This window comes from Trachurus japonicus, chromosome 1 (genome assembly GCF_045865225.1).
Source record: "Trachurus japonicus isolate A0001 chromosome 1, Traja_1.0".
In the NCBI taxonomy this organism is placed as follows: domain Eukaryota; kingdom Metazoa; phylum Chordata; class Actinopteri; order Carangiformes; family Carangidae; genus Trachurus; species Trachurus japonicus.
Window position 1 is genome coordinate 28,261,165 of NC_140907.1, and position 18,402 is coordinate 28,279,566.

The window sequence follows — 18,402 nt, forward strand, 5'->3', positions numbered from 1 at the left end:
CTGGTAAGGCTGATAGTCAACATTGTTAGACACTTTTTTGTATCATACTGTATAGCTCACAACTAATGACAAATAACTGTGGCTGCATTTAATCTTTTGCACTGATATCCACAAACATATGTGAATGAATAGTTGGATATACTATATTATTTTATCAAAACTGACTGCACATTTCCTCTCCCGTCCTCTGTATTTGTCTGTAACAATCTTTGACTCCAGCCATGTTCTCCTTCTCAACTCCATCCCGTCTGCTCCTGAGTCTGCTCCTCTTTCTGTCACTCCACTCCCTCGTCGGCTCCACTGAGATCCAAAAGCAGTGCCGGTCCGCTCCCTTTGTGCCAGGCCACAACCTGGTGGGGGACGGCTTCGATGTGGTCACCCTGAAAAGGAAAGGAACCCACCCTGTTGATGTGGAGACATTTATGAACCCAAATGGAACATGTATCCTCCATCCCAACCCTCTTCAAGGCAACAACCTGCAGAAAGTAATTCAAATCAGGCAAATTTACACATATAATGAGATTTGGTACACACAGAGATGTTGTTTATGTTGTGGTCTCATCTTTATCTTCAGGCGCCGTCCTCTGAAGTAGACTGGCATGCATTCAACCAGTGCAGTCTCCACGACAGCCAGCACAGCACCATCAGGTATTCTGTGAGCAATTGTTAATTTTAGTTTTCAACAATTTGAATATAGTAATACATTTATTGTGAAATGGACTTTTCAGCATAATAATTACCGTACTTAAACTTTTTTTCCCCTACTGTAGTAAAAATTTGTGAATGACTTTCAGCCTAGCTGCAACATAATGTGATATGGTGACGGCTCAGTACTTGTTGTTCCACCACTGTCAAATTCTGTTAGCAAATGATCTGAAATCTTTTGGCTCCTCATGCATTATTTATATTACAATTTTTGACTTGATCAGAAGTTCAGACGATTCCAAACTTTAGCTGACGGTTTCTGATTTTTGATATACTGGTAAATGATTTATAAATACTTCATCTTTTGTTGATAGAAATATCTCTATCTTTTCAGGAAATTAAAAAAAATATCATGATTTTTATGTGACTATGTCCACAGCTCATTACTTGGACAACACACTGATGAGGAGAGCAACGACTGGAAAGTATGAAATACCTTCACTTCTGTGTAATTCAGATCCCCATTTCAGCATATTGATGTTGTACATAAATGTTTGTTTGAGACTGTCCTCCCGTAAAAAACAAAACAAAAAAACAAGCCGACAGGATGTTTGTACAGCAGGTTTTCCAGCAAGAAATCATCAAATTCATGCCAGCAGACGGTTTTTGAGATATTTCACCCAAAACCGCAAATGTCAACCTCATGAAATGACACTAAGTAAAGGGAAAATTCAGATGATCTCATTAGGGTAAAACTAAAAACAAACAATGAAATTTATGTTGTGGATATCATGTCCTTTATACCAGGAGGGGCTATATTGGGAGACACTCAGCCTGGATGTGGGAGGAACACGTTCCTCTGTTTATGACTTTGCTTCAGCCTGGACCAAAGAGGACCACTACACCTTCAGCTCCCACTGGGTCAGCTGTATCCTTTACAGGTAGAGTGTGAAGACCTCCAGCTGTAATGTCTTTACACATGGAGTTGATTTATGATGCAATGTCCTTTTGCATGTAGTTTCCATGTGTCAGACAACCCAACCCTTGGTTATGAGTTCATCAGAGACTTGCAAAAACTGCCCAGTTCCTACAACTACTTAACCAAGGCCCAGTACAGACGGTTCATAAGGATCTACGGCACACACTACATCCGCCAGGTTAGAACACACACATCAGTTTTCATGTCTTGACTTCTTGACTAATGGCTTCATATGTTACATGACACCATCTCAACATCTTCTTGTGCGTTACTTCAGGTTTATCTTGGAGGTCTATTCAGGCGAGTCACAGCGACACGTATCTGTTTGGCTACACTGAATGGTTTCTCTTCTTCTGAGGTAAATTTGGCACACATGTCTAATAAAGCCTGTAAACACTGTTCACACACTCTGTACCAAAAACACCGTCTGAAATCCCTCCCTTTCATCTAGGTGCACAACTGCTTGTCACTGGGGCTCAACATTAGCCTGGGGATGATCAAACTACCAGCTAATCAGAAGACCTGTGAAAACATCCTACAGAACAAGGACATTGCCACCTCGTTCAGCCCTGGACTCTACAAGCATTACACTGAGGTGGTGGGAGGAAAAGGTTGGACCGGGGAGTTTGCACTCACACATAAGACCTCAGTGGGCTACCAAAACTGGCTGAAGACCCTCAAAGATCACCCTGATGTTGTTAAGTACTCCTTGAGACCACTGTATGAGCTGGTGCCAGATTCAACAAAACAGCAAGGACTAAAGTCTGCCATAGAGCAGTACTTAAAAGACCACGCCATCAAGAACTCAACCACACAGCCGTCCTGTGGCAGGAGTGACCCCAACCTGGACTCCAACTGCTGCCCTAAACAGGCCTGGAGGGGAAAACTGGTGGTGACCATCGTCCGAGCCTGGGGTCTGAAAGGAGATCGTAATGGCAGTACTGATGGGTGTGTAGAGAACAAGTCAAGATACAGAGAGGAGGTACAGTAAATATGATGCATCAGACACAAATCTTGACATTGGTTCCTTTCTTCCTGTTTTACAGATACGTTAAGATGTGGTACAACTCCATCTCCTACAAGACCCGTGTGATCAAGTCAAACGACCCACACTGGAATTCAGGTTATTATCTGGGCACGGTCAGTACCAATCTTCTTTTACCAGATCAGCTTCCTCATTTCTCCACTGACACTAAATAAAACATTTTAATTCTACAATACTGTCAAATACATTTGAGGGTTTTAAAGTCACAGTATGACTACCTAATAGGCTAATATGGCTTTTTGCTTGTTATGTAGCTTAGAGTTACAACTTGTTGTATCTGTCTGCCCTAGAGTATAATCATTATCTAAAATTAATAAAGTTACAGATTTGAGGAGCACATGAATGCTACTTCTTTTGACATGTAATGATTTTGACCATAAACTATTTTATTCTTCCTTATGAAGCATCAGATGGCAGCTTGCCCTGTTTGATGTGATCAGTAGCTGCAGCCAACTTGTAACATTATTTTTTAATTTAGCTTTCACTGACTTGTTTTTCTGAAGGTTGACACACACCAGAGTCTGAAGATTCAAGTCTGGGATAAAGACCGGGTCAGAGACAGCTTTCTGGGATCATGTACAAAGAACCTGAGGCAGGGGACTCACAGATACCGCTGTCCAGTCAGTAGAGGCGGTGTTAAGATCCATTACACTTTGATCTGCGACCGTCACCTGACTGGAGACAAGTGCAACCAGTACAAACCATCTCCATACTAAGAAATGCATTCTGGTTTGGTTCACTGATCCCATTTCGGGATTTTCCCACTGTCATATTTTACAGCAACCATCATTAACCCTATCTCAGTGGTTCTGAAACTTTTTTCAAATCAAGGACCCCATAATTGACAAAAATTAGACCACCGGCCCGCTTTGGACAAAATTTAAGTTTAAAAAAAATTATAGAAAAAAATGGGAACATTTGGTAAAATTTCAAGATAAAGTTGAGGGCCCCTTGAAACCTCTCAAGGACCCCTGGGGGTCCCCTATCTGATGCATTACACAAGGTATCAACAGACATACAAACCATAACTCACTACATTACATCAGCAAAAAACACAGTTGCCTCCCATTATTCTCTCTTATCTGTCTGTCACAGTCATTTATTTATTTATTTTTTCTTCCATTCTTCTTTTCCCCGCCATCCGCTCTGCCACTGACAGCCAGCCATTACAGAAAAACGTAATGGAATAGAAAAAGGGAAAGGGGGGGGGGGGCTCCAGCCTAAGAACTGACCCTCTCCACTTGGGTCTGGGGGGTAGCTCTGAGTGGACAGGGTTACCCCCACCCCAGGGTCTGGAAATGGCCGGAGAGGGGGAATCCCCTGTGTTAATTCGGTACAGAGAGCCAAGGAGGAGGGGGAGGTGTGGGTGCGAAAGAGAAGAGAAGAATTATTATGTTTATTTTTCTCTCTCTCCCTCGTTTATTTTGGCTTTCACCCTTCTTTCTTTTTCACGCTTTACTCAATCATTCCAGCTCAACCTCGGCCCAATCCCCAACACATACTCATCAATGCTCATAGGCACACAGAACAACACACACACTCACACACACACAAACACACACACACACACTCTAACACACACACATATGCACCTTCCACCACAATATCACTAACACCACAGCTCTTGTCTTCCTTATTTTGTCTAATTTGTCCTGTCAATCCTTGTAATTAGTTGTTTTCTATGTCCTTCCCTGTTTGTGTTTGTTCCCCATTTGTCCTGTAAATGTATCACTTATAAAGAAAAAAAAGAAAAAAGAAATGCATTCTGGGTGTTACCTTTCATGGCTTATCTTTGGTTTAATTAAGTGTGAAATCAGGTCCTTTGATTACACAATGAACCCAATGACCACTCAGCTTTTAGATCACACAATTCAATTGCGTATAACAAAGAGTTGGTAATAATAATTTGCATGTGTAGTTTAGGTCCATACTCAGAATCATAATGTGTTTTTAACTTAAATTCAGAGTATGGAGCCATGTTTGGCAGAGATAGTTGTCTAGTTTACTGGATAGTGGGGCCAATTCGAGCCTTTGTCCTACAAAAAGACTGTTGATTCTGATTCATCAATCAAAATTATTCAGTCATCCTACTGTCTACAATGTATCATTAGATATATTATTTTAAATAGTCTTTCTCAAGCCAATAAATGGTTTGTGAGTGTATAAAGTGTTTAAACTTACCTAAAACTAACCCTAAACCAGCATCACTAGGGTCCAAGTTCATTGTGCTCAACACATACACTTGAGCACATGTTTGTAAACTCAGATAATAAAAGTACAAATGAGAATTATGACTGAACATACCACCCCTCTACAAAATGAAGGTTTACAGTGATCCTGGGGCTTTTGAGCTTTTGAGCTCCCTGAGATTCCTGTGATCAGGGACAGTTCCCCATATTAAAAAGATTAAGTCCAGTTGACTTGATTCAATTGCCTAGAGATGCCTTTGACCTGGACAAATGAGAATTTAAACAGACAATAATTGTTTTAATTTATTTACAGTTGATTTGTATTGTATTGTATAATGGCATTGCCACCTGTTGGGTCAGTCAGACTTTGGTGATCCTTGAACTTCTCATGTGCCATGATCAAGTCAATTTAGTTTTTTGTTTTTCCAATATTTGCTTTATCACTATTACCTTTTGTGTCAGGTAATCATTAGCAAACATAAGCATCAAAACACACTGTAGTAACATGGTGAACACTTTCTGCTAAACGTAAATGTATTAAAATCATTGAGATGATCTTTGTTCTTAAAACCATGACTATATCTGCTTATGGATCAACACTTTAAACTAACAATGATAAAAGAATTATCATCATCCTGAGGCAATGTAAATGCAATTTAACATGTTTTACCTGCACTTCACTTGTCCTGTTTTGTTAACTGCATCTCATCCTTAAAGGGATAGTTCAACATTTTGGCAAATTGGCCCATTGCCATAATTGCTATAGTCATAGCAGTAGGTTCGTTACCTTTAATTGTAGGTGTAAGCTATTTTTAGTACAGCGGAACGCAGCAGCTGGCTGCTCAGAGCTACGCTATGGAGGCTAAGGGAATTTCTTGGTTTCCCTCATTAAACTCATCAAATACAAAATCCCAAAACTCCACAGCGCTTTTGTAGACAAGTTGTGAGCTGCACAACCACCACGCTATGAGATAATGACGGAACGATACGAAACGGAGCCGTTTTCGAGGTAAATACATACAAAACCGCTGATGCGCGTTGCGTTCAGGGACAGTTTTTCAGCAAGCAGTCTCCGTATTTACCCTGTATTTACCTCGAAAACGGCTCCGTTTCGTATCGTTCCGTCATTATCTCATAGCGTGGTGGTTGTGCAGGTCACAACTTGTCTACAAAAGCGCTGCGGAGTTTTGGGATGTTGAATTTGATGAGTTTAATGAGGGAAACCAAGAAATTCCCTTAGCCTCCATAGCGTAGCTCTGAGCAGCCAGCTGCTGCGCTCCTCCGTTCTAAAAATAGCTTACACCTACAATTAAAGGTAATGAACCTACTGCTATGACTATAGCGATTATGGCAATGGGCCAATTTGCCAAAATGTTGAACTATCCCTTTAAATTGCTCCTCTGGATCCAAGGCTGCTGGGTGGGGGTTCAGATCTGGTAGGACTGGGTGATGGTGGTTGTTGGTAGATTATTCATATTGCATTGATGTACATTGCATTCTACCACATCACAAGGGAACATTAAAATGTTAGTGTTTACATTGTCCTGTATGTGTGTGAGACTACTTGTGAGATGCCTTATTACTATTACTTATTTGATATAGTTGTGGAGACTGGGCCACAGCACAACCATGTCATGGTGTTAGTACGCAGACAAGAATCTAAAGTAATTTATATGGATTTTATTACATCATCAAAGTTTCAGAACAAATACATCCTTTAATTTATATTTTTGGCACTTATTTTCAAAATAGCAGAAGTGATTTTCGACTGAGAAGCGAGAATATAGGACCGTGTGCTACCAAATACGAAACGTTGTGAAACAAGAGACTAAAAATCCCCTCCAGCTCCAGAGCATCAGCCCGTAGCCGACTCTGTCTTCTGACTTCCTTATGGAGGCGAGCTCAAGTAAAGTTCCCTTTGTCGACCACGATTACCGAGTCACGTAAATGTAAACAAGCTTTACTGGTGAGTTGTTGTAACCGATGTCGTTGTAACAGATCACACAATAATAAATCAGAGTGCAGATGACAGTTAGGTCTCTTTCATTCATGATTTTCTTTTGCTGCAAAACAAAAAACAAACATACAGTCTGAGCACCTCAGCAGCGGAGCACCAATCAGGCAGAAGCGTTCTGGTGATGTCACAACGGCGACAAATGTGGCGGTTGGGCCACGTGGCTCTGGAACAACGTGATCCGATCCAGCAGTGTTAGTGGGATATCTCTGATGACTGAAGGCAGGTCCTCGTGCTGCAGAGGATAGATGACGACACTCAGGGCCGAGCGCTCCCCTGAAAATCTGACAGAGAGAAAGAGACGTCACCGGTGAAAACTGAGTCTCACAATCGAATGGCAGATGGATGCAACTTTATTTATATAGCACATTTCATGCGACAAGCACAAACTCAATGTGCTTCACAAAAACAAAACACAGCACAACATTACATAAGGAATACGCAAAAAATACATATAAAAGCACAAAAAGGAGGAAATGTTGCAAAACAATTAAAAACTTGTGAGAAAAGAAATGTTAGATGAAGATACTGTTGTAGCAGACCTGAGTTTGTGTGGTAGGGAGTAGGAAAATAATGACCGAAAGCACCATGAGCTGATTTTGAATGTATTCTTGGGATAGTGAGTAACATGTCAGAGATGTATGAAGGAGCTGCACCCTTCAGAGCTTTAAAAACAATAAGTATAATTTTTAAAACAATTCTTTGCTTCACTGGAAGTCAGTGAAGAGATGCTAAAATCGGAGTATTGTGTTCACATCTTTTGGTTCTTGTTAAAACTCTGGCTACAGCACCCTGAATAAGCTGCAGTTTATAAAAGTGCTTGTTTTGTAACTCCTGGGAAAAGTGCGTTGCAGTAGTCAAACCTACTTGAAATAAAAGCATGAATCAACTTTTCAGAATCTGGTATGGACAAAATGGGTCTAACTTTAGATATGTTTCTAAGATGGTAAAAAGCAGTCTTAGAAATGAAAGAAACATGCTTCTGAAAGTTGAGATCGGCATCGATAATCACACCTAAGTTTGCCTCCACACACAAACGTGTACTGACCTGTCCAGCAGAGCTTTCTGCAGAGTGCGACAAGCCACCAAGGTGCCGCCCATGAACATGTGGCACATGACGACGTGGCGGCATCGCTCCATGAAGGCCTCTGTGGCTGACGGGTCGAAGGTGCCGCTGCGCGAGATGAGGCAGAGACGCTGCAGACGAGAGCAGGACGACAGAGCCTCGAAGAAAGACGCGTTGGCGTTCAGGTAGGGCTGCTCTAACCTGACAAGGAGAGACACAAGTGTCAACACAATAAAACATAAAACACAAGCAAAGACTCGTCTATATGTCATAGTGAGTTTCAGCCTGCAGGACAGAAACAACAAAACTAGCTGCAAGCAAGAAGACCATTATAAATCTGCCATCAAGGAATGACTGGATCACCATTTTTAACAAAATACAATGCATGGAAAAACTGACCTTCTCTCTACAGGCTGAACAGTTACAAAGTACTAGGAAAGGTGGGCTTCATATTATTTGATGTGTAACTGATTGGCTGTGTGAATGATCACTTCATTTCCCATGGCCTATGTCAACCTGCCTGTTCACTTATCTTCTGCCTTTCTTGGTTTGCTTGTTTGTTTTGTTTTTTATTGTTGAAAAAAGAACTGAAAACATAAATAAAAAGAGTTTAAGAGTTTTTTTTTTTAACAGCTAAACTAAAGGACTACATCCAACTATAAGCTTCAGTCTGAATATATGAGCTGTATATTTTGGTTCAAATGATTACTTGAAACAATTATTCTTATGTGTTTATATTTGTTCATAACAAAAAAAGAAAAGACAACTAAATTACAAAGATATCTCAGAGATAACGATGGATTCTTCATGAGAAAAGCTAATTGTAACATTTAAAGTAGCACCATTGCAAATACAACAGTAATAGTAATACAAAAACTGAAGTATGCAATAAATAGGTCCAGGGGAGACATAACTATCTGTACACAAAATATAGCCAAGCCTGCCCGGTGCTTAGCCCTTAACCCTAACCACCTCCTGAATGGCAGGAGGACGAGGATGTTTATATCTGATACGCTGCACCACTGGCCCCATCTAGTGGCCGAACACTTTAAATATTAGCTCAAACATTAGAAACAACTTCTAACCTGAGTTCCTGCAGCTGTGAGCAGTGTTTGAGTGCGTCCAGCAAGGCCGGGGTGTAGTTCATGGTTTTTAATGATCCCATGTTAGCAATGGACAAAACCTGTAGGTCGCTGCACTGTCTGGCCAGCTGCACCAGCCCCGTCCCCCGTAAGACCCCGGGCAGCCCGGCCAGAGTCAGACGACGTAGTCGAGGCAGAGCCTCCAGCGCGGCCAAGTGCGCGTCTCCCACTCCTCGCGCCCACGCGCACATACCGCGAGGCTCCACGCTGGCACGAGTGCAGGGCTCGAGCCGAGGCAGCGTGGAGACGAAACCTGGGCCGATGAGCTCGAGGGTCTCTAAGAAGGAGCAGCCGGCTAAGAGCTGGGCGAGCCCCGAGGTGCTGTCCCGGGACAACGACTCGGTGTCGGGCTTGTAGATCTGGAGTCCGACGCGAGGAGCTTTCTTCAGCCCCAGGAACAAGGAGGAGGGAGACATGTTGTTGTTGGTGGTGATGTGATGTGTGTTTAAGCCGTCTGACAGCGCGCAGGCGGGCAGCGTGAGAGAGCGCAGGTGTCTGAATTTGACCAGGCTGGCGCAGAGGTGCGTTTCCCCGCTCAGCCCCGGTGTGTGTTCGTGGTGGTAGTGTGTGTGCATCAGGTTCAGGTGTTTGATGCTGCAGCAGCCGACCGCCAGCCGGCTTATCGTCTCGGGAACCAGACGATCCTCCACGTTCCTGCACTCGGCGTAGAGGACCTGGTTGATGCCGCTGAGGTTGAGGCTGGTCAGCTGCGTGGCGTCTCTGACTCCGCCCTCCAGCAGCGACTGGAACACCTGCGGCCACAGCGCCGGGCAGCGGCTGAAGCTCAGGTGCTTGGGGCTGTTTCCCTCCAGCGCTCTCTTCAGCGACAGCAGGTCCAGCCAGGACCGGGGAAGCTGCAGCGCCTCCAGGTCGCCTCGCTGACCCAGACTCTGGGCCAGAGAGGGGGCGGCGGGCCAGTGGGCGGGGTTAGGGCCGGGAATGGAGACCAGGAAAACTCTGAGGCGCTTCGGAACGTGGACACTGAACACGGCCAGGTAGAGAAGCAGCAGGGTCTGGTTTACCTGTGGACGTTCACACACAGACATCCTCGTCACAAACACTGTATCATTTCACGTTTTTGTGTTTTTGCATGTAAACATCATATCCCGATTTCAGAAACACGGAAACCCAGTTTTGCTACCTGGAGAGCTCTGAAAGAAAACGGGATACTGTAGCATGTATCCGTGTTATCCTGGTTTCTGACAGTTTAATTTAGTTTATTAAGGGACAGTGTGCAATGACATTAATCATCTGCAGAAAATGAAGAGATGGTTGCACCAGATTTGGCTCACAGCTAATTTCCATCTGCAGTCCCAACATTTGACATATAAAAATACACAGAAAACACAGAGCACAAACTACAAGGGAAAGCCTCATACATAGAATGACAAAAATAGACAATAGACAACACAGAGACGATAGAGAAACACAGTTTCCACATCTAAAAAGGCCAAGTCAAGTGCAATACATTTGAGAAAGGTGTACCCTATAGTATATGGTCAATGGAAAGAAAAGCTAAGTCATACATGATACAAAATACGATAAAAAGTTCCTATTTCAAAAGATTATAAATAATTCCATAGATTGAATGCATTAAGAAGTACTAAGATACATTTTTTAAGAGACTAACTGAGTAACAAGTACCCCGCTTTTAAGAGTGCAGGCAACTTTGGTTATCCATTAGCCATTGTTTCAGCTGCAACTATCTGCCATTCATACTTTTGAAGTGACGAGGAAATGGAGCTTTGTCTTGACTTTCAATAATGAACTGAATGATTTGCAACTCAATAAAAAAAATAAAAAATGGCAATCCCACAAGAAGCCACAGCACTCTCATTTTGACAGATGTCAAAATTGCAGCAGTTTGTGTTGTAAAAAGCAAACACCATAAGCGCCTGCGCAAATAAGTTGCAATTGTCAGAAACTGGGACACTGGTATTTATCATGTAAACGGGCATATGAATAACCAGGTTTCTCTATGTTCATGTAAACACAGTATCCCGAATATGAACATAACCGAGATACTCAAGTCCATGTAAACTGTGTATCCTGCAGATCAACTGTATGGGAACACAAGCACAACGCTCACCTCTCCTGGCGCCAGCCTCGCGGTGAACTCCTCCAGCTGCTGGTAATGTGGCACGCTGCTCTGACCCACCATCAGCTGACAGGACACGCCCACACCTTCTCTGGTCACATCGGAGATGTCAAACTGTAGCATCAGCCTACAGACGCACAAACACAGACACACATATTCATATTTTGAGCCATTCTTAAAACTTAAGTTTGTCTGTACTGAAATATCTCAACAACTATTGGATGGATTGGAATTAAAGGGGAACTATGCAAGTCCGGTTGCTTCTCCGCTGTTTTGTTTTCATGTTTTCAACGAAGCTGGTGAGAAAGCAATCCATGGAGCGGTGGATAACTTTAGATATCACAAACGCATTACGATGTGTATATTTGTGTAGTCTTATCTGTCATAAACAAGAGATTACAGGATACGGGGCGCGTTTGTGTTGTGGTGCCACCAAGACGAGAGCTGGGACACCAGGCTCTTATCTTACAAGGTTGTTTTTCGGCCAAGTCATATATTAAACCATCACAATTACTGCGTGTTAGAGAAGAATTTCCTGCATCACCTCATAATTTCTCCCTAACACTCTGAAGCTGTTTAATTAAGGTAAAAATGTAGCATAGTTAAAGGGATAGTTCACCCTAGAATGATATTTCGCTCATTATCTACTCACCCTCATGTTGACTAAGGGCTGGAAGAATTTCCAGAGTCCACCGTCCCTTCTCTGAGTTACAGGGGGTCTTGGCGTAGCAGTGCATGTCCATATAACGGTTGCAAAGGGACACCAGAGCTCTTCGTAAAAAAACACACACAAAAAAACATCCAAATACCTCCATGATGCTCGTATGTAATGTCCGTCTTGTGCTGAAGCCCCAAATTGCGTAATTGTCCCGAAAAAAATTAAATAAGTCTATATTTTAAGCTTGTTTGTAGCGGAAGCTTCTCGAAGCTCCTCTTCCTGGTCCGTCCAAATCTTGCGTGATTCGCAGTAACCGCACTGACGCCGGCGCAAATCACGCAAGATTTGGACGGACCAGGAAGAGGAGCTTCGAGAAGCTTCCGCTACAAACAAGCTTAAAATATAGACTTATTTAATTTTTTTCGGGACAATTACGCAATTTGGGGCTTCAGCACAAGACGGACATTACATACGAGCATCATGGAGGTATTTGGATGTTTTTTTGTGTGTGTTTTTTTACGAAGAGCTCTGGTGTCCCTTTGCAACCGTTATATGGACATGCACTGCTACGCCAAGACCCCCTGTAACTCAGAGAAGGGACGGTGGACTCTGGAAATTCTTCCAGCCCTTAGTCAACATGAGGGTGAGTAGATATTGAGCGAAATATCATTCTAGGGTGAACTATCCCTTTAAGCTAAAAATCCTGCATAGTTCCTCTTTAAATTTTGTACATGAAGGATGAATCCCAGTGACTTTGGTGACACATTTGTACTTCTCAATGAAAATGCATCCACAACTATGAGATGGATCGTCAGGAAATTTGGTACAGACATTCATGTTCCCTTCAGGATGAATTGTTAAACTTTTAACATCAGGTCAGACTTTAAATTTGATATAGGACCAAATACACTCATAAAACTACTGACATACATGGTGCACGAATGGTCCAGCTGGTTTCCTGATTATAAAAATGGATAAAAGTAAAAAAAAAAACAATACACTGTGTGAAATCTCAGCAAAATGACAGATGCTTACTTGCGTAGCTGGGCGCAGCACGGCACCACGCCGTAACTCGGTGTCAGCAGAGTCTGCCTGAGCTCCGACAGGCGGCTCAGCGAACCCACCGCCTCCGAGCTGAGCTGGGCAGAGTTGAAGCCTGGCGTCACGTCGAAAGCAAGCGTTCTGAGCAACGTGAGGGAGGAGAGGAGACGGGACAGACGGATGGAGGTGAGGCGACAGCCGGTGACGTCGAGGTGCGTCACCGCCCTGCAGCGGGCCAGGTGGTCCACCGTGGAGCCGGACAGCCAGTAGCAGCCGTTCAGGCTCAGGGACTGCACACGATTGGCGAGCTGCTTCAAAACACGCTGCACCGTAGGATCGTCAGCCTGGAGGGATGATGAGAACAAACTGTTAAAATATTCCACACAAATTCAATTCAATTCAATTCAATTTTATTTGGGTGGGACAGTGCAAGTTCATGAACAAGACTGTGTGATACAGAATTGTAAACGAGCCAGATTTTAGCCACAGGCTAATTTCCATCTGTCGTCCCATTTATAGATGTTCCCTGGAGTACAATACAATTCATATATTACATACATACATACAATATAATATTACAACAATACAATATTACAACAATAATGCAAAAAATGCAAGCGTGTCTCGAGTACGAGATAAAATGCTTACAATCACTAAAGTGCTTAGAATGATTCTGGTAGTCATATCTAATAGAAGCTATGTTACAATAATAGAGCTAAAAATATTAATTAACCACTTGCACTGCTATATATGGCTAGAATAATAATAGGGCATACAATAATACAGGTAATAATAGTAGTGAGTATATATAATAAACATTAAATAGTGATGATGACATATTACTCATTTTGCTACAAATGCAAAGAACTTCAGGTTTGAAACATAAAAGGACAAAAAGGGTTTCTTCTCAGTAGCTTTACCAGATACTCCTCAGACAGGCTGACGTGCGTGAGCAGGGTCTTATCGTGACACAGCGTCTGCAGCTTGTGGCAGACGTTGGCCACGTTCAGCAGCAGGTCACACACCGGGACGTGGCGGAGGATGCACAGCAGGATCTCATCGGACAGATCCGACATTCCCACCGAGGCCGACGACATCGTGTCCTCATCGCAAACGGCCTGACACAAACAGAGACACGTTCATTTACTCAGCCTTATTAGACAGGAATGACAAAGATGAACACACTATGATTTTCCCTCATCATCTATAGTGACTTCTCTCTATTTAAATCTCTGGATGTTGTGTTAGGTAATAAATAAATAAATAAATAACTTTTGCCTTATTATCAGGTTATTTGTTAAGTATTTAATCTGCTGAGTCAGCCTCAGACTGGTCATTTGATCTGTAAACTGTAAATGACATGGTCTGCTATCAAGGCTGTATCAGAGCCTGCACCAATCAATCAATCAATCAATCAATCAATCAATCAATCAATCAATCAATCAATCAATCAATCAATCAATCAATCAATCGGCCTGATATTATTCAGCAACATTGATAATCGGAAGGAGTTTATATCCAGGCTGTCGGGCTCCTGAATCAAAACATCCATGAGCACCTTTTAACCTTTTGCACTTTATGCCCTTCAATTTGCACTTTTAAACTTGTAGGTGTATTTAATTTTTTCCTAACTCTCTTTCTTAGCTGTTATCTATATTTTCTTAATTTTTTAACTTAGTTTTTACTCAAGTGACAGCACAGTCTGGGGGGTGTAGTCAGGATTTCATTTCACTGCTTGTTGTAAGTGTACACTATAACTATGCATGTGACAAATAAAGTATCTTGTATCTTGTATAATCGAATGGTTTTAGTCGTTTTTCTGAGAAAATGTTAGGCTACATATTTGCCATAACTGGTTTCTCAAATAAAGCTTTTCATTGTCAAACACATGATAGAAAACTGGAGCTCTTTGGATTTGGGCAAGACATTTGAAGACAGGAAATTATTAACTGCATTTTACATTTTTTCCTGGTACGTTATAAAGTAACAAAAGCGGGAGAAGAAAGGATGGAAATGTACTTCATCTCTTTTTTCATTATTGATCATGAAAATGGTGGTTGTTTGCAGCCCTACAGAAAACAGTTACTACTGTAAGTTAAAAAAAAATGAGCTGATTACAAAGTAAAGATATGAATGTTATAGGGATTCAGCCTTTTGTATCCAGAGATTTGCACTGATGTAAGAATATTAGCAGTACAACAACTAGCTTCAGTGTCTGTCTGTCTCTGTCCACTCTTTTATAAATACCTTTTGCCTTATTATCAAGTCATTTGTTAAGTATTTAATCTGCCGAGTCAGTCTCAGACTGGTCATTTTATCTGTAAACTGTAACTGACATTGTCTGCTATCAAGGCTGAATCAGAGCTGCACCAATCAATCAATCAGTTGGCCTGATATTATTCAGCTTTATTATAACAACAACATTGATAATTGAATTGTTTTTAGTCGTTTTTCTGAGAAAATAAAGCTTTTCCTTGTCAAACACAATAGTGACCTGGATATCTTTGGATTTGGACGGTGGGTCAGACGAGACATTTGAGGACAGGAAATTATTAACTGCATTTTGCACAATTTTCTGGTACGTTATAAACAAAAGTGGGAGACGAAAGGATGGAAATTTAGTTTATCTAAAAAATAATCACATTGTGTTTGTTTATTGTCAGGATTGTTTTCTATGGTTACTTGTAAAACAGAGAATATGATTGTTTTAGATGATAATTGCAAAATTACAAATAAAGTGTCAAAAAACACATTAATTGATAATGAAAATGGTTGTTATTTGCTGTACTGTATGTCATCTAAATGTGAGGATGAACTTAATTTCTTGTTTCATTGTCCATTATAAGACGCTGCCAGGCAGTTTTTATTTCAGAAAATGCAGAGTGTGAACCCTGAGTTGTTTAGGACTGATGATGAGAAGAGGTTTTTAGTATAGCTACAGTACTTCCATAAAAAAATGCTTGGAAATTAAATTGTTTTGTTTTATCTGTTTGTTTGTACTCTGCTGATTATGTTTGCTGGCTATGAGTATGAAATCTGTGTCTTGTAAGCCTGTATAGGTTGGGCACCTTAACTGGTGTATGATGACACATTAAAATTCATGCAGCCCTAAAGAAAGTTAAGTTTGTTTGTTATAGCTGATTACAAAGTAAAGATATTAATGTTATAAGGATTTAGCCTTTGGTATCCAGAGATTTGCACAGACATGATCAAATATATTAGCACTTCAACAACTAGCTTCAGTGTCTCTGTCTGTCTCTGTCCACTGATTTCCTACTGAACTGTTCACATGAACAGGTCGACGTAGCTGTGATGTTGTAAAAACAGACACTGACACCGGTTGTCATCTCTCTCTCAGCTCTGCCGGCTGCGTTTTAACCAAACATGGAGGAGGAGGAACAAGTAAAAGTGAAATGTGAGTGAAGTCTGTTCGTTAGCTAACACTTCAGCTCAGCTCAGCTCAGCTCAGCTCAGCGGCACCGGGGAAGGAAACATCACCGGGGTTTGTTGAGGGTCTGTCGGCCACCAACCTGCACGATCTGTCGGTCCATGTCCTCTGAAATGCCTCTCAGTACCGCGCTCATGATCACACAGGGGTTGGTTTTTTTTTTTTAAGTGCTCATCATCCTGCTGTCTGTGTCTGTCTGTCTACCGGAGCTTCATGTTTCCACCACGGAGCCGCTCTGCAGTAAAAAACCCACCGCCGACCACCGGTGCCAGGAGGACGGACCGTTTTTACTGCTGCACCGCAGCGACGACGGAGGGTTTTACAGCGACGGACGCACTTCCGGTCGCTTCACGGTCCCAGAAGACCGTGGAGATGTTTTTGTTTTGTTTTGTTTTGTTTTTGAATAAAACATTTTTTTCCCCCACCAACTTTTTGTTTTTCGGGAAATTTTTGTTAATTATTATTTTTTTGTTAGCTAAAGTTACTATTTAAAGCACTTATGATTTCCATTTTGCTGCAAGATTTGTGATTTTAACATGTTTATTTAGATTTTTCTTTGCCAAAATCAAATTTAGCCACCGGTTGAGTAGATATGTTTGTTTTATAGGGTGAATTCAGGTATATTGGGACAATTTTTGTAAATTCATTTTCTGAGCCATTTTTTGTCATCAAGATTAATAAATAACCCAACAAATGAGATATGTCTGGATTCCTCTAGGTGTCTGCGTTCTTTATGTAAAACAATTATGTGCTAAAATTCTTTTGTGAGAGCACAGCACTCTATTTTAATGGTTTTGCGTAAAAATATTTTTTTTGCAACTTGTTTGGTAAATTGGGACAGTAGGTTTTGTAATTTGGGACACAGGCTTGTGCAATGGGATTTTGCATGGAGCTGCAATTACATTAAAAAAGACATGAATAGATTGCTTATTTATGTATATTAGGCCTATAGCCTATTATTTTTATGTTGTGTATTGTTTATAATCTCGTGATTTGTAACCAAATCAACCAAGTATACGAATTATTTCAACAAACAGCAGATTTAATAGCCTAAAACATACTGTGAGCAGACTATTGACCACAGGAGAAGCAAGCATGTTTTTAAAAATACATTTATTTTTATATTTTGTTAAATGTAAATATATAAAATAAAGATAACTCATGACATAATAAGAGATAAAACAATCTGACCTATTTTTGAACGTCACTTCACATATTCCACATTAACCGCTGATTTGATATTCTGAAATGTACAAAGGTACCTGTTTTCCCTATATGTGTAAGAATTTCTCACTTTTAAGCATGTAAGATATGACTACACTATTGAAATATTTCAATATAAACCCAGAAACACTGTCCCAAATAACCTGAACATGCTGTCCCAAATTACCATACCACTATTGGTAATTTGGGACAGCAAGAAAATGTCCAAATCAAGAAAATGTAAACATCCTCACAAACCAATGTTTGTTTATTTTAGTACACCAATGCATCACACATCTTAATATAACTTTCATACCTACAGTAAATTAGTCATACAAATGTAATAGCCTTATATTAAATTCCAACAAAAGCACATGCCGTTTTGCTTACCTCCTGATATTTGGGGTCAGCGTCCTGTTTGATGCTGACCCCACCCCCCTGTGTGATGTCACCCAAAATATTTAATGTGACTTTTAATGTAGACATCCAAAGGAATGTATCAGCACCTTTAACTTTGCCATAGCCCATTCAAGGCAAGTGGAAGCATTGTTTTTCCTTATCTGTCCCAAATTACCTGATGTCCCAATATACCTGAATTCACCCTAATTCAAAGTTGTTGTTTTTTTTAAATTATATTTTCATTACAAATAAACAGACAAATGTACAAACAGACAAAACAAACAAAATTGAGGTTTTAAAAAAGAGGTTATGAAAATTAATAAAACAAAAACAAGACAGGCAGGCAAGCAGGTAGGTGACTCAACACGTGTCCACCAAAACTATCCCACTTTTCTTTTGTCATGTCATTTTTGCATTTTAAACTCCCCAACATCTTCTCGTACACCACAGTCCCCATCATCTCAGGGGTTCTCCA

At 41.1% G+C, this 18,402-nt stretch overlaps 2 protein-coding genes across 2 annotated transcripts; one reads left to right on the forward strand and one right to left on the reverse strand.

Annotated features, from left to right (window-relative positions):
- The first annotated feature begins 213 nt into the window (after positions 1–213).
- Positions 214–3,413, forward strand: LOC146992108 (perforin-1-like). Its single transcript, XM_085792352.1, has 9 exons — positions 214–485; positions 575–648; positions 1,085–1,130; positions 1,453–1,586; positions 1,664–1,802; positions 1,902–1,982; positions 2,076–2,572; positions 2,671–2,764; positions 3,173–3,413. Exons 1-9 carry the CDS (start codon positions 222–224, stop codon positions 3,383–3,385), a joined length of 1,542 nt encoding a protein of 513 aa, XP_085648478.1. The 5' UTR covers positions 214–221; the 3' UTR covers positions 3,386–3,413.
- A 3,106-nt stretch (positions 3,414–6,519) lies between these two features.
- On the reverse strand, positions 6,520–16,597 carry fbxl18 (F-box and leucine-rich repeat protein 18). Its single transcript, XM_085783844.1, has 7 exons — positions 16,408–16,597; positions 13,798–13,995; positions 12,872–13,221; positions 11,170–11,305; positions 9,024–10,102; positions 7,921–8,139; positions 6,520–7,156 (listed from the first exon to the last, which is right to left on the reverse strand). Exons 1-7 carry the CDS (start codon positions 16,459–16,461, stop codon positions 7,000–7,002), a joined length of 2,193 nt encoding a protein of 730 aa, XP_085639970.1. The 5' UTR covers positions 16,462–16,597; the 3' UTR covers positions 6,520–6,999.
- Positions 16,598–18,402: the final 1,805 nt, after the last annotated feature.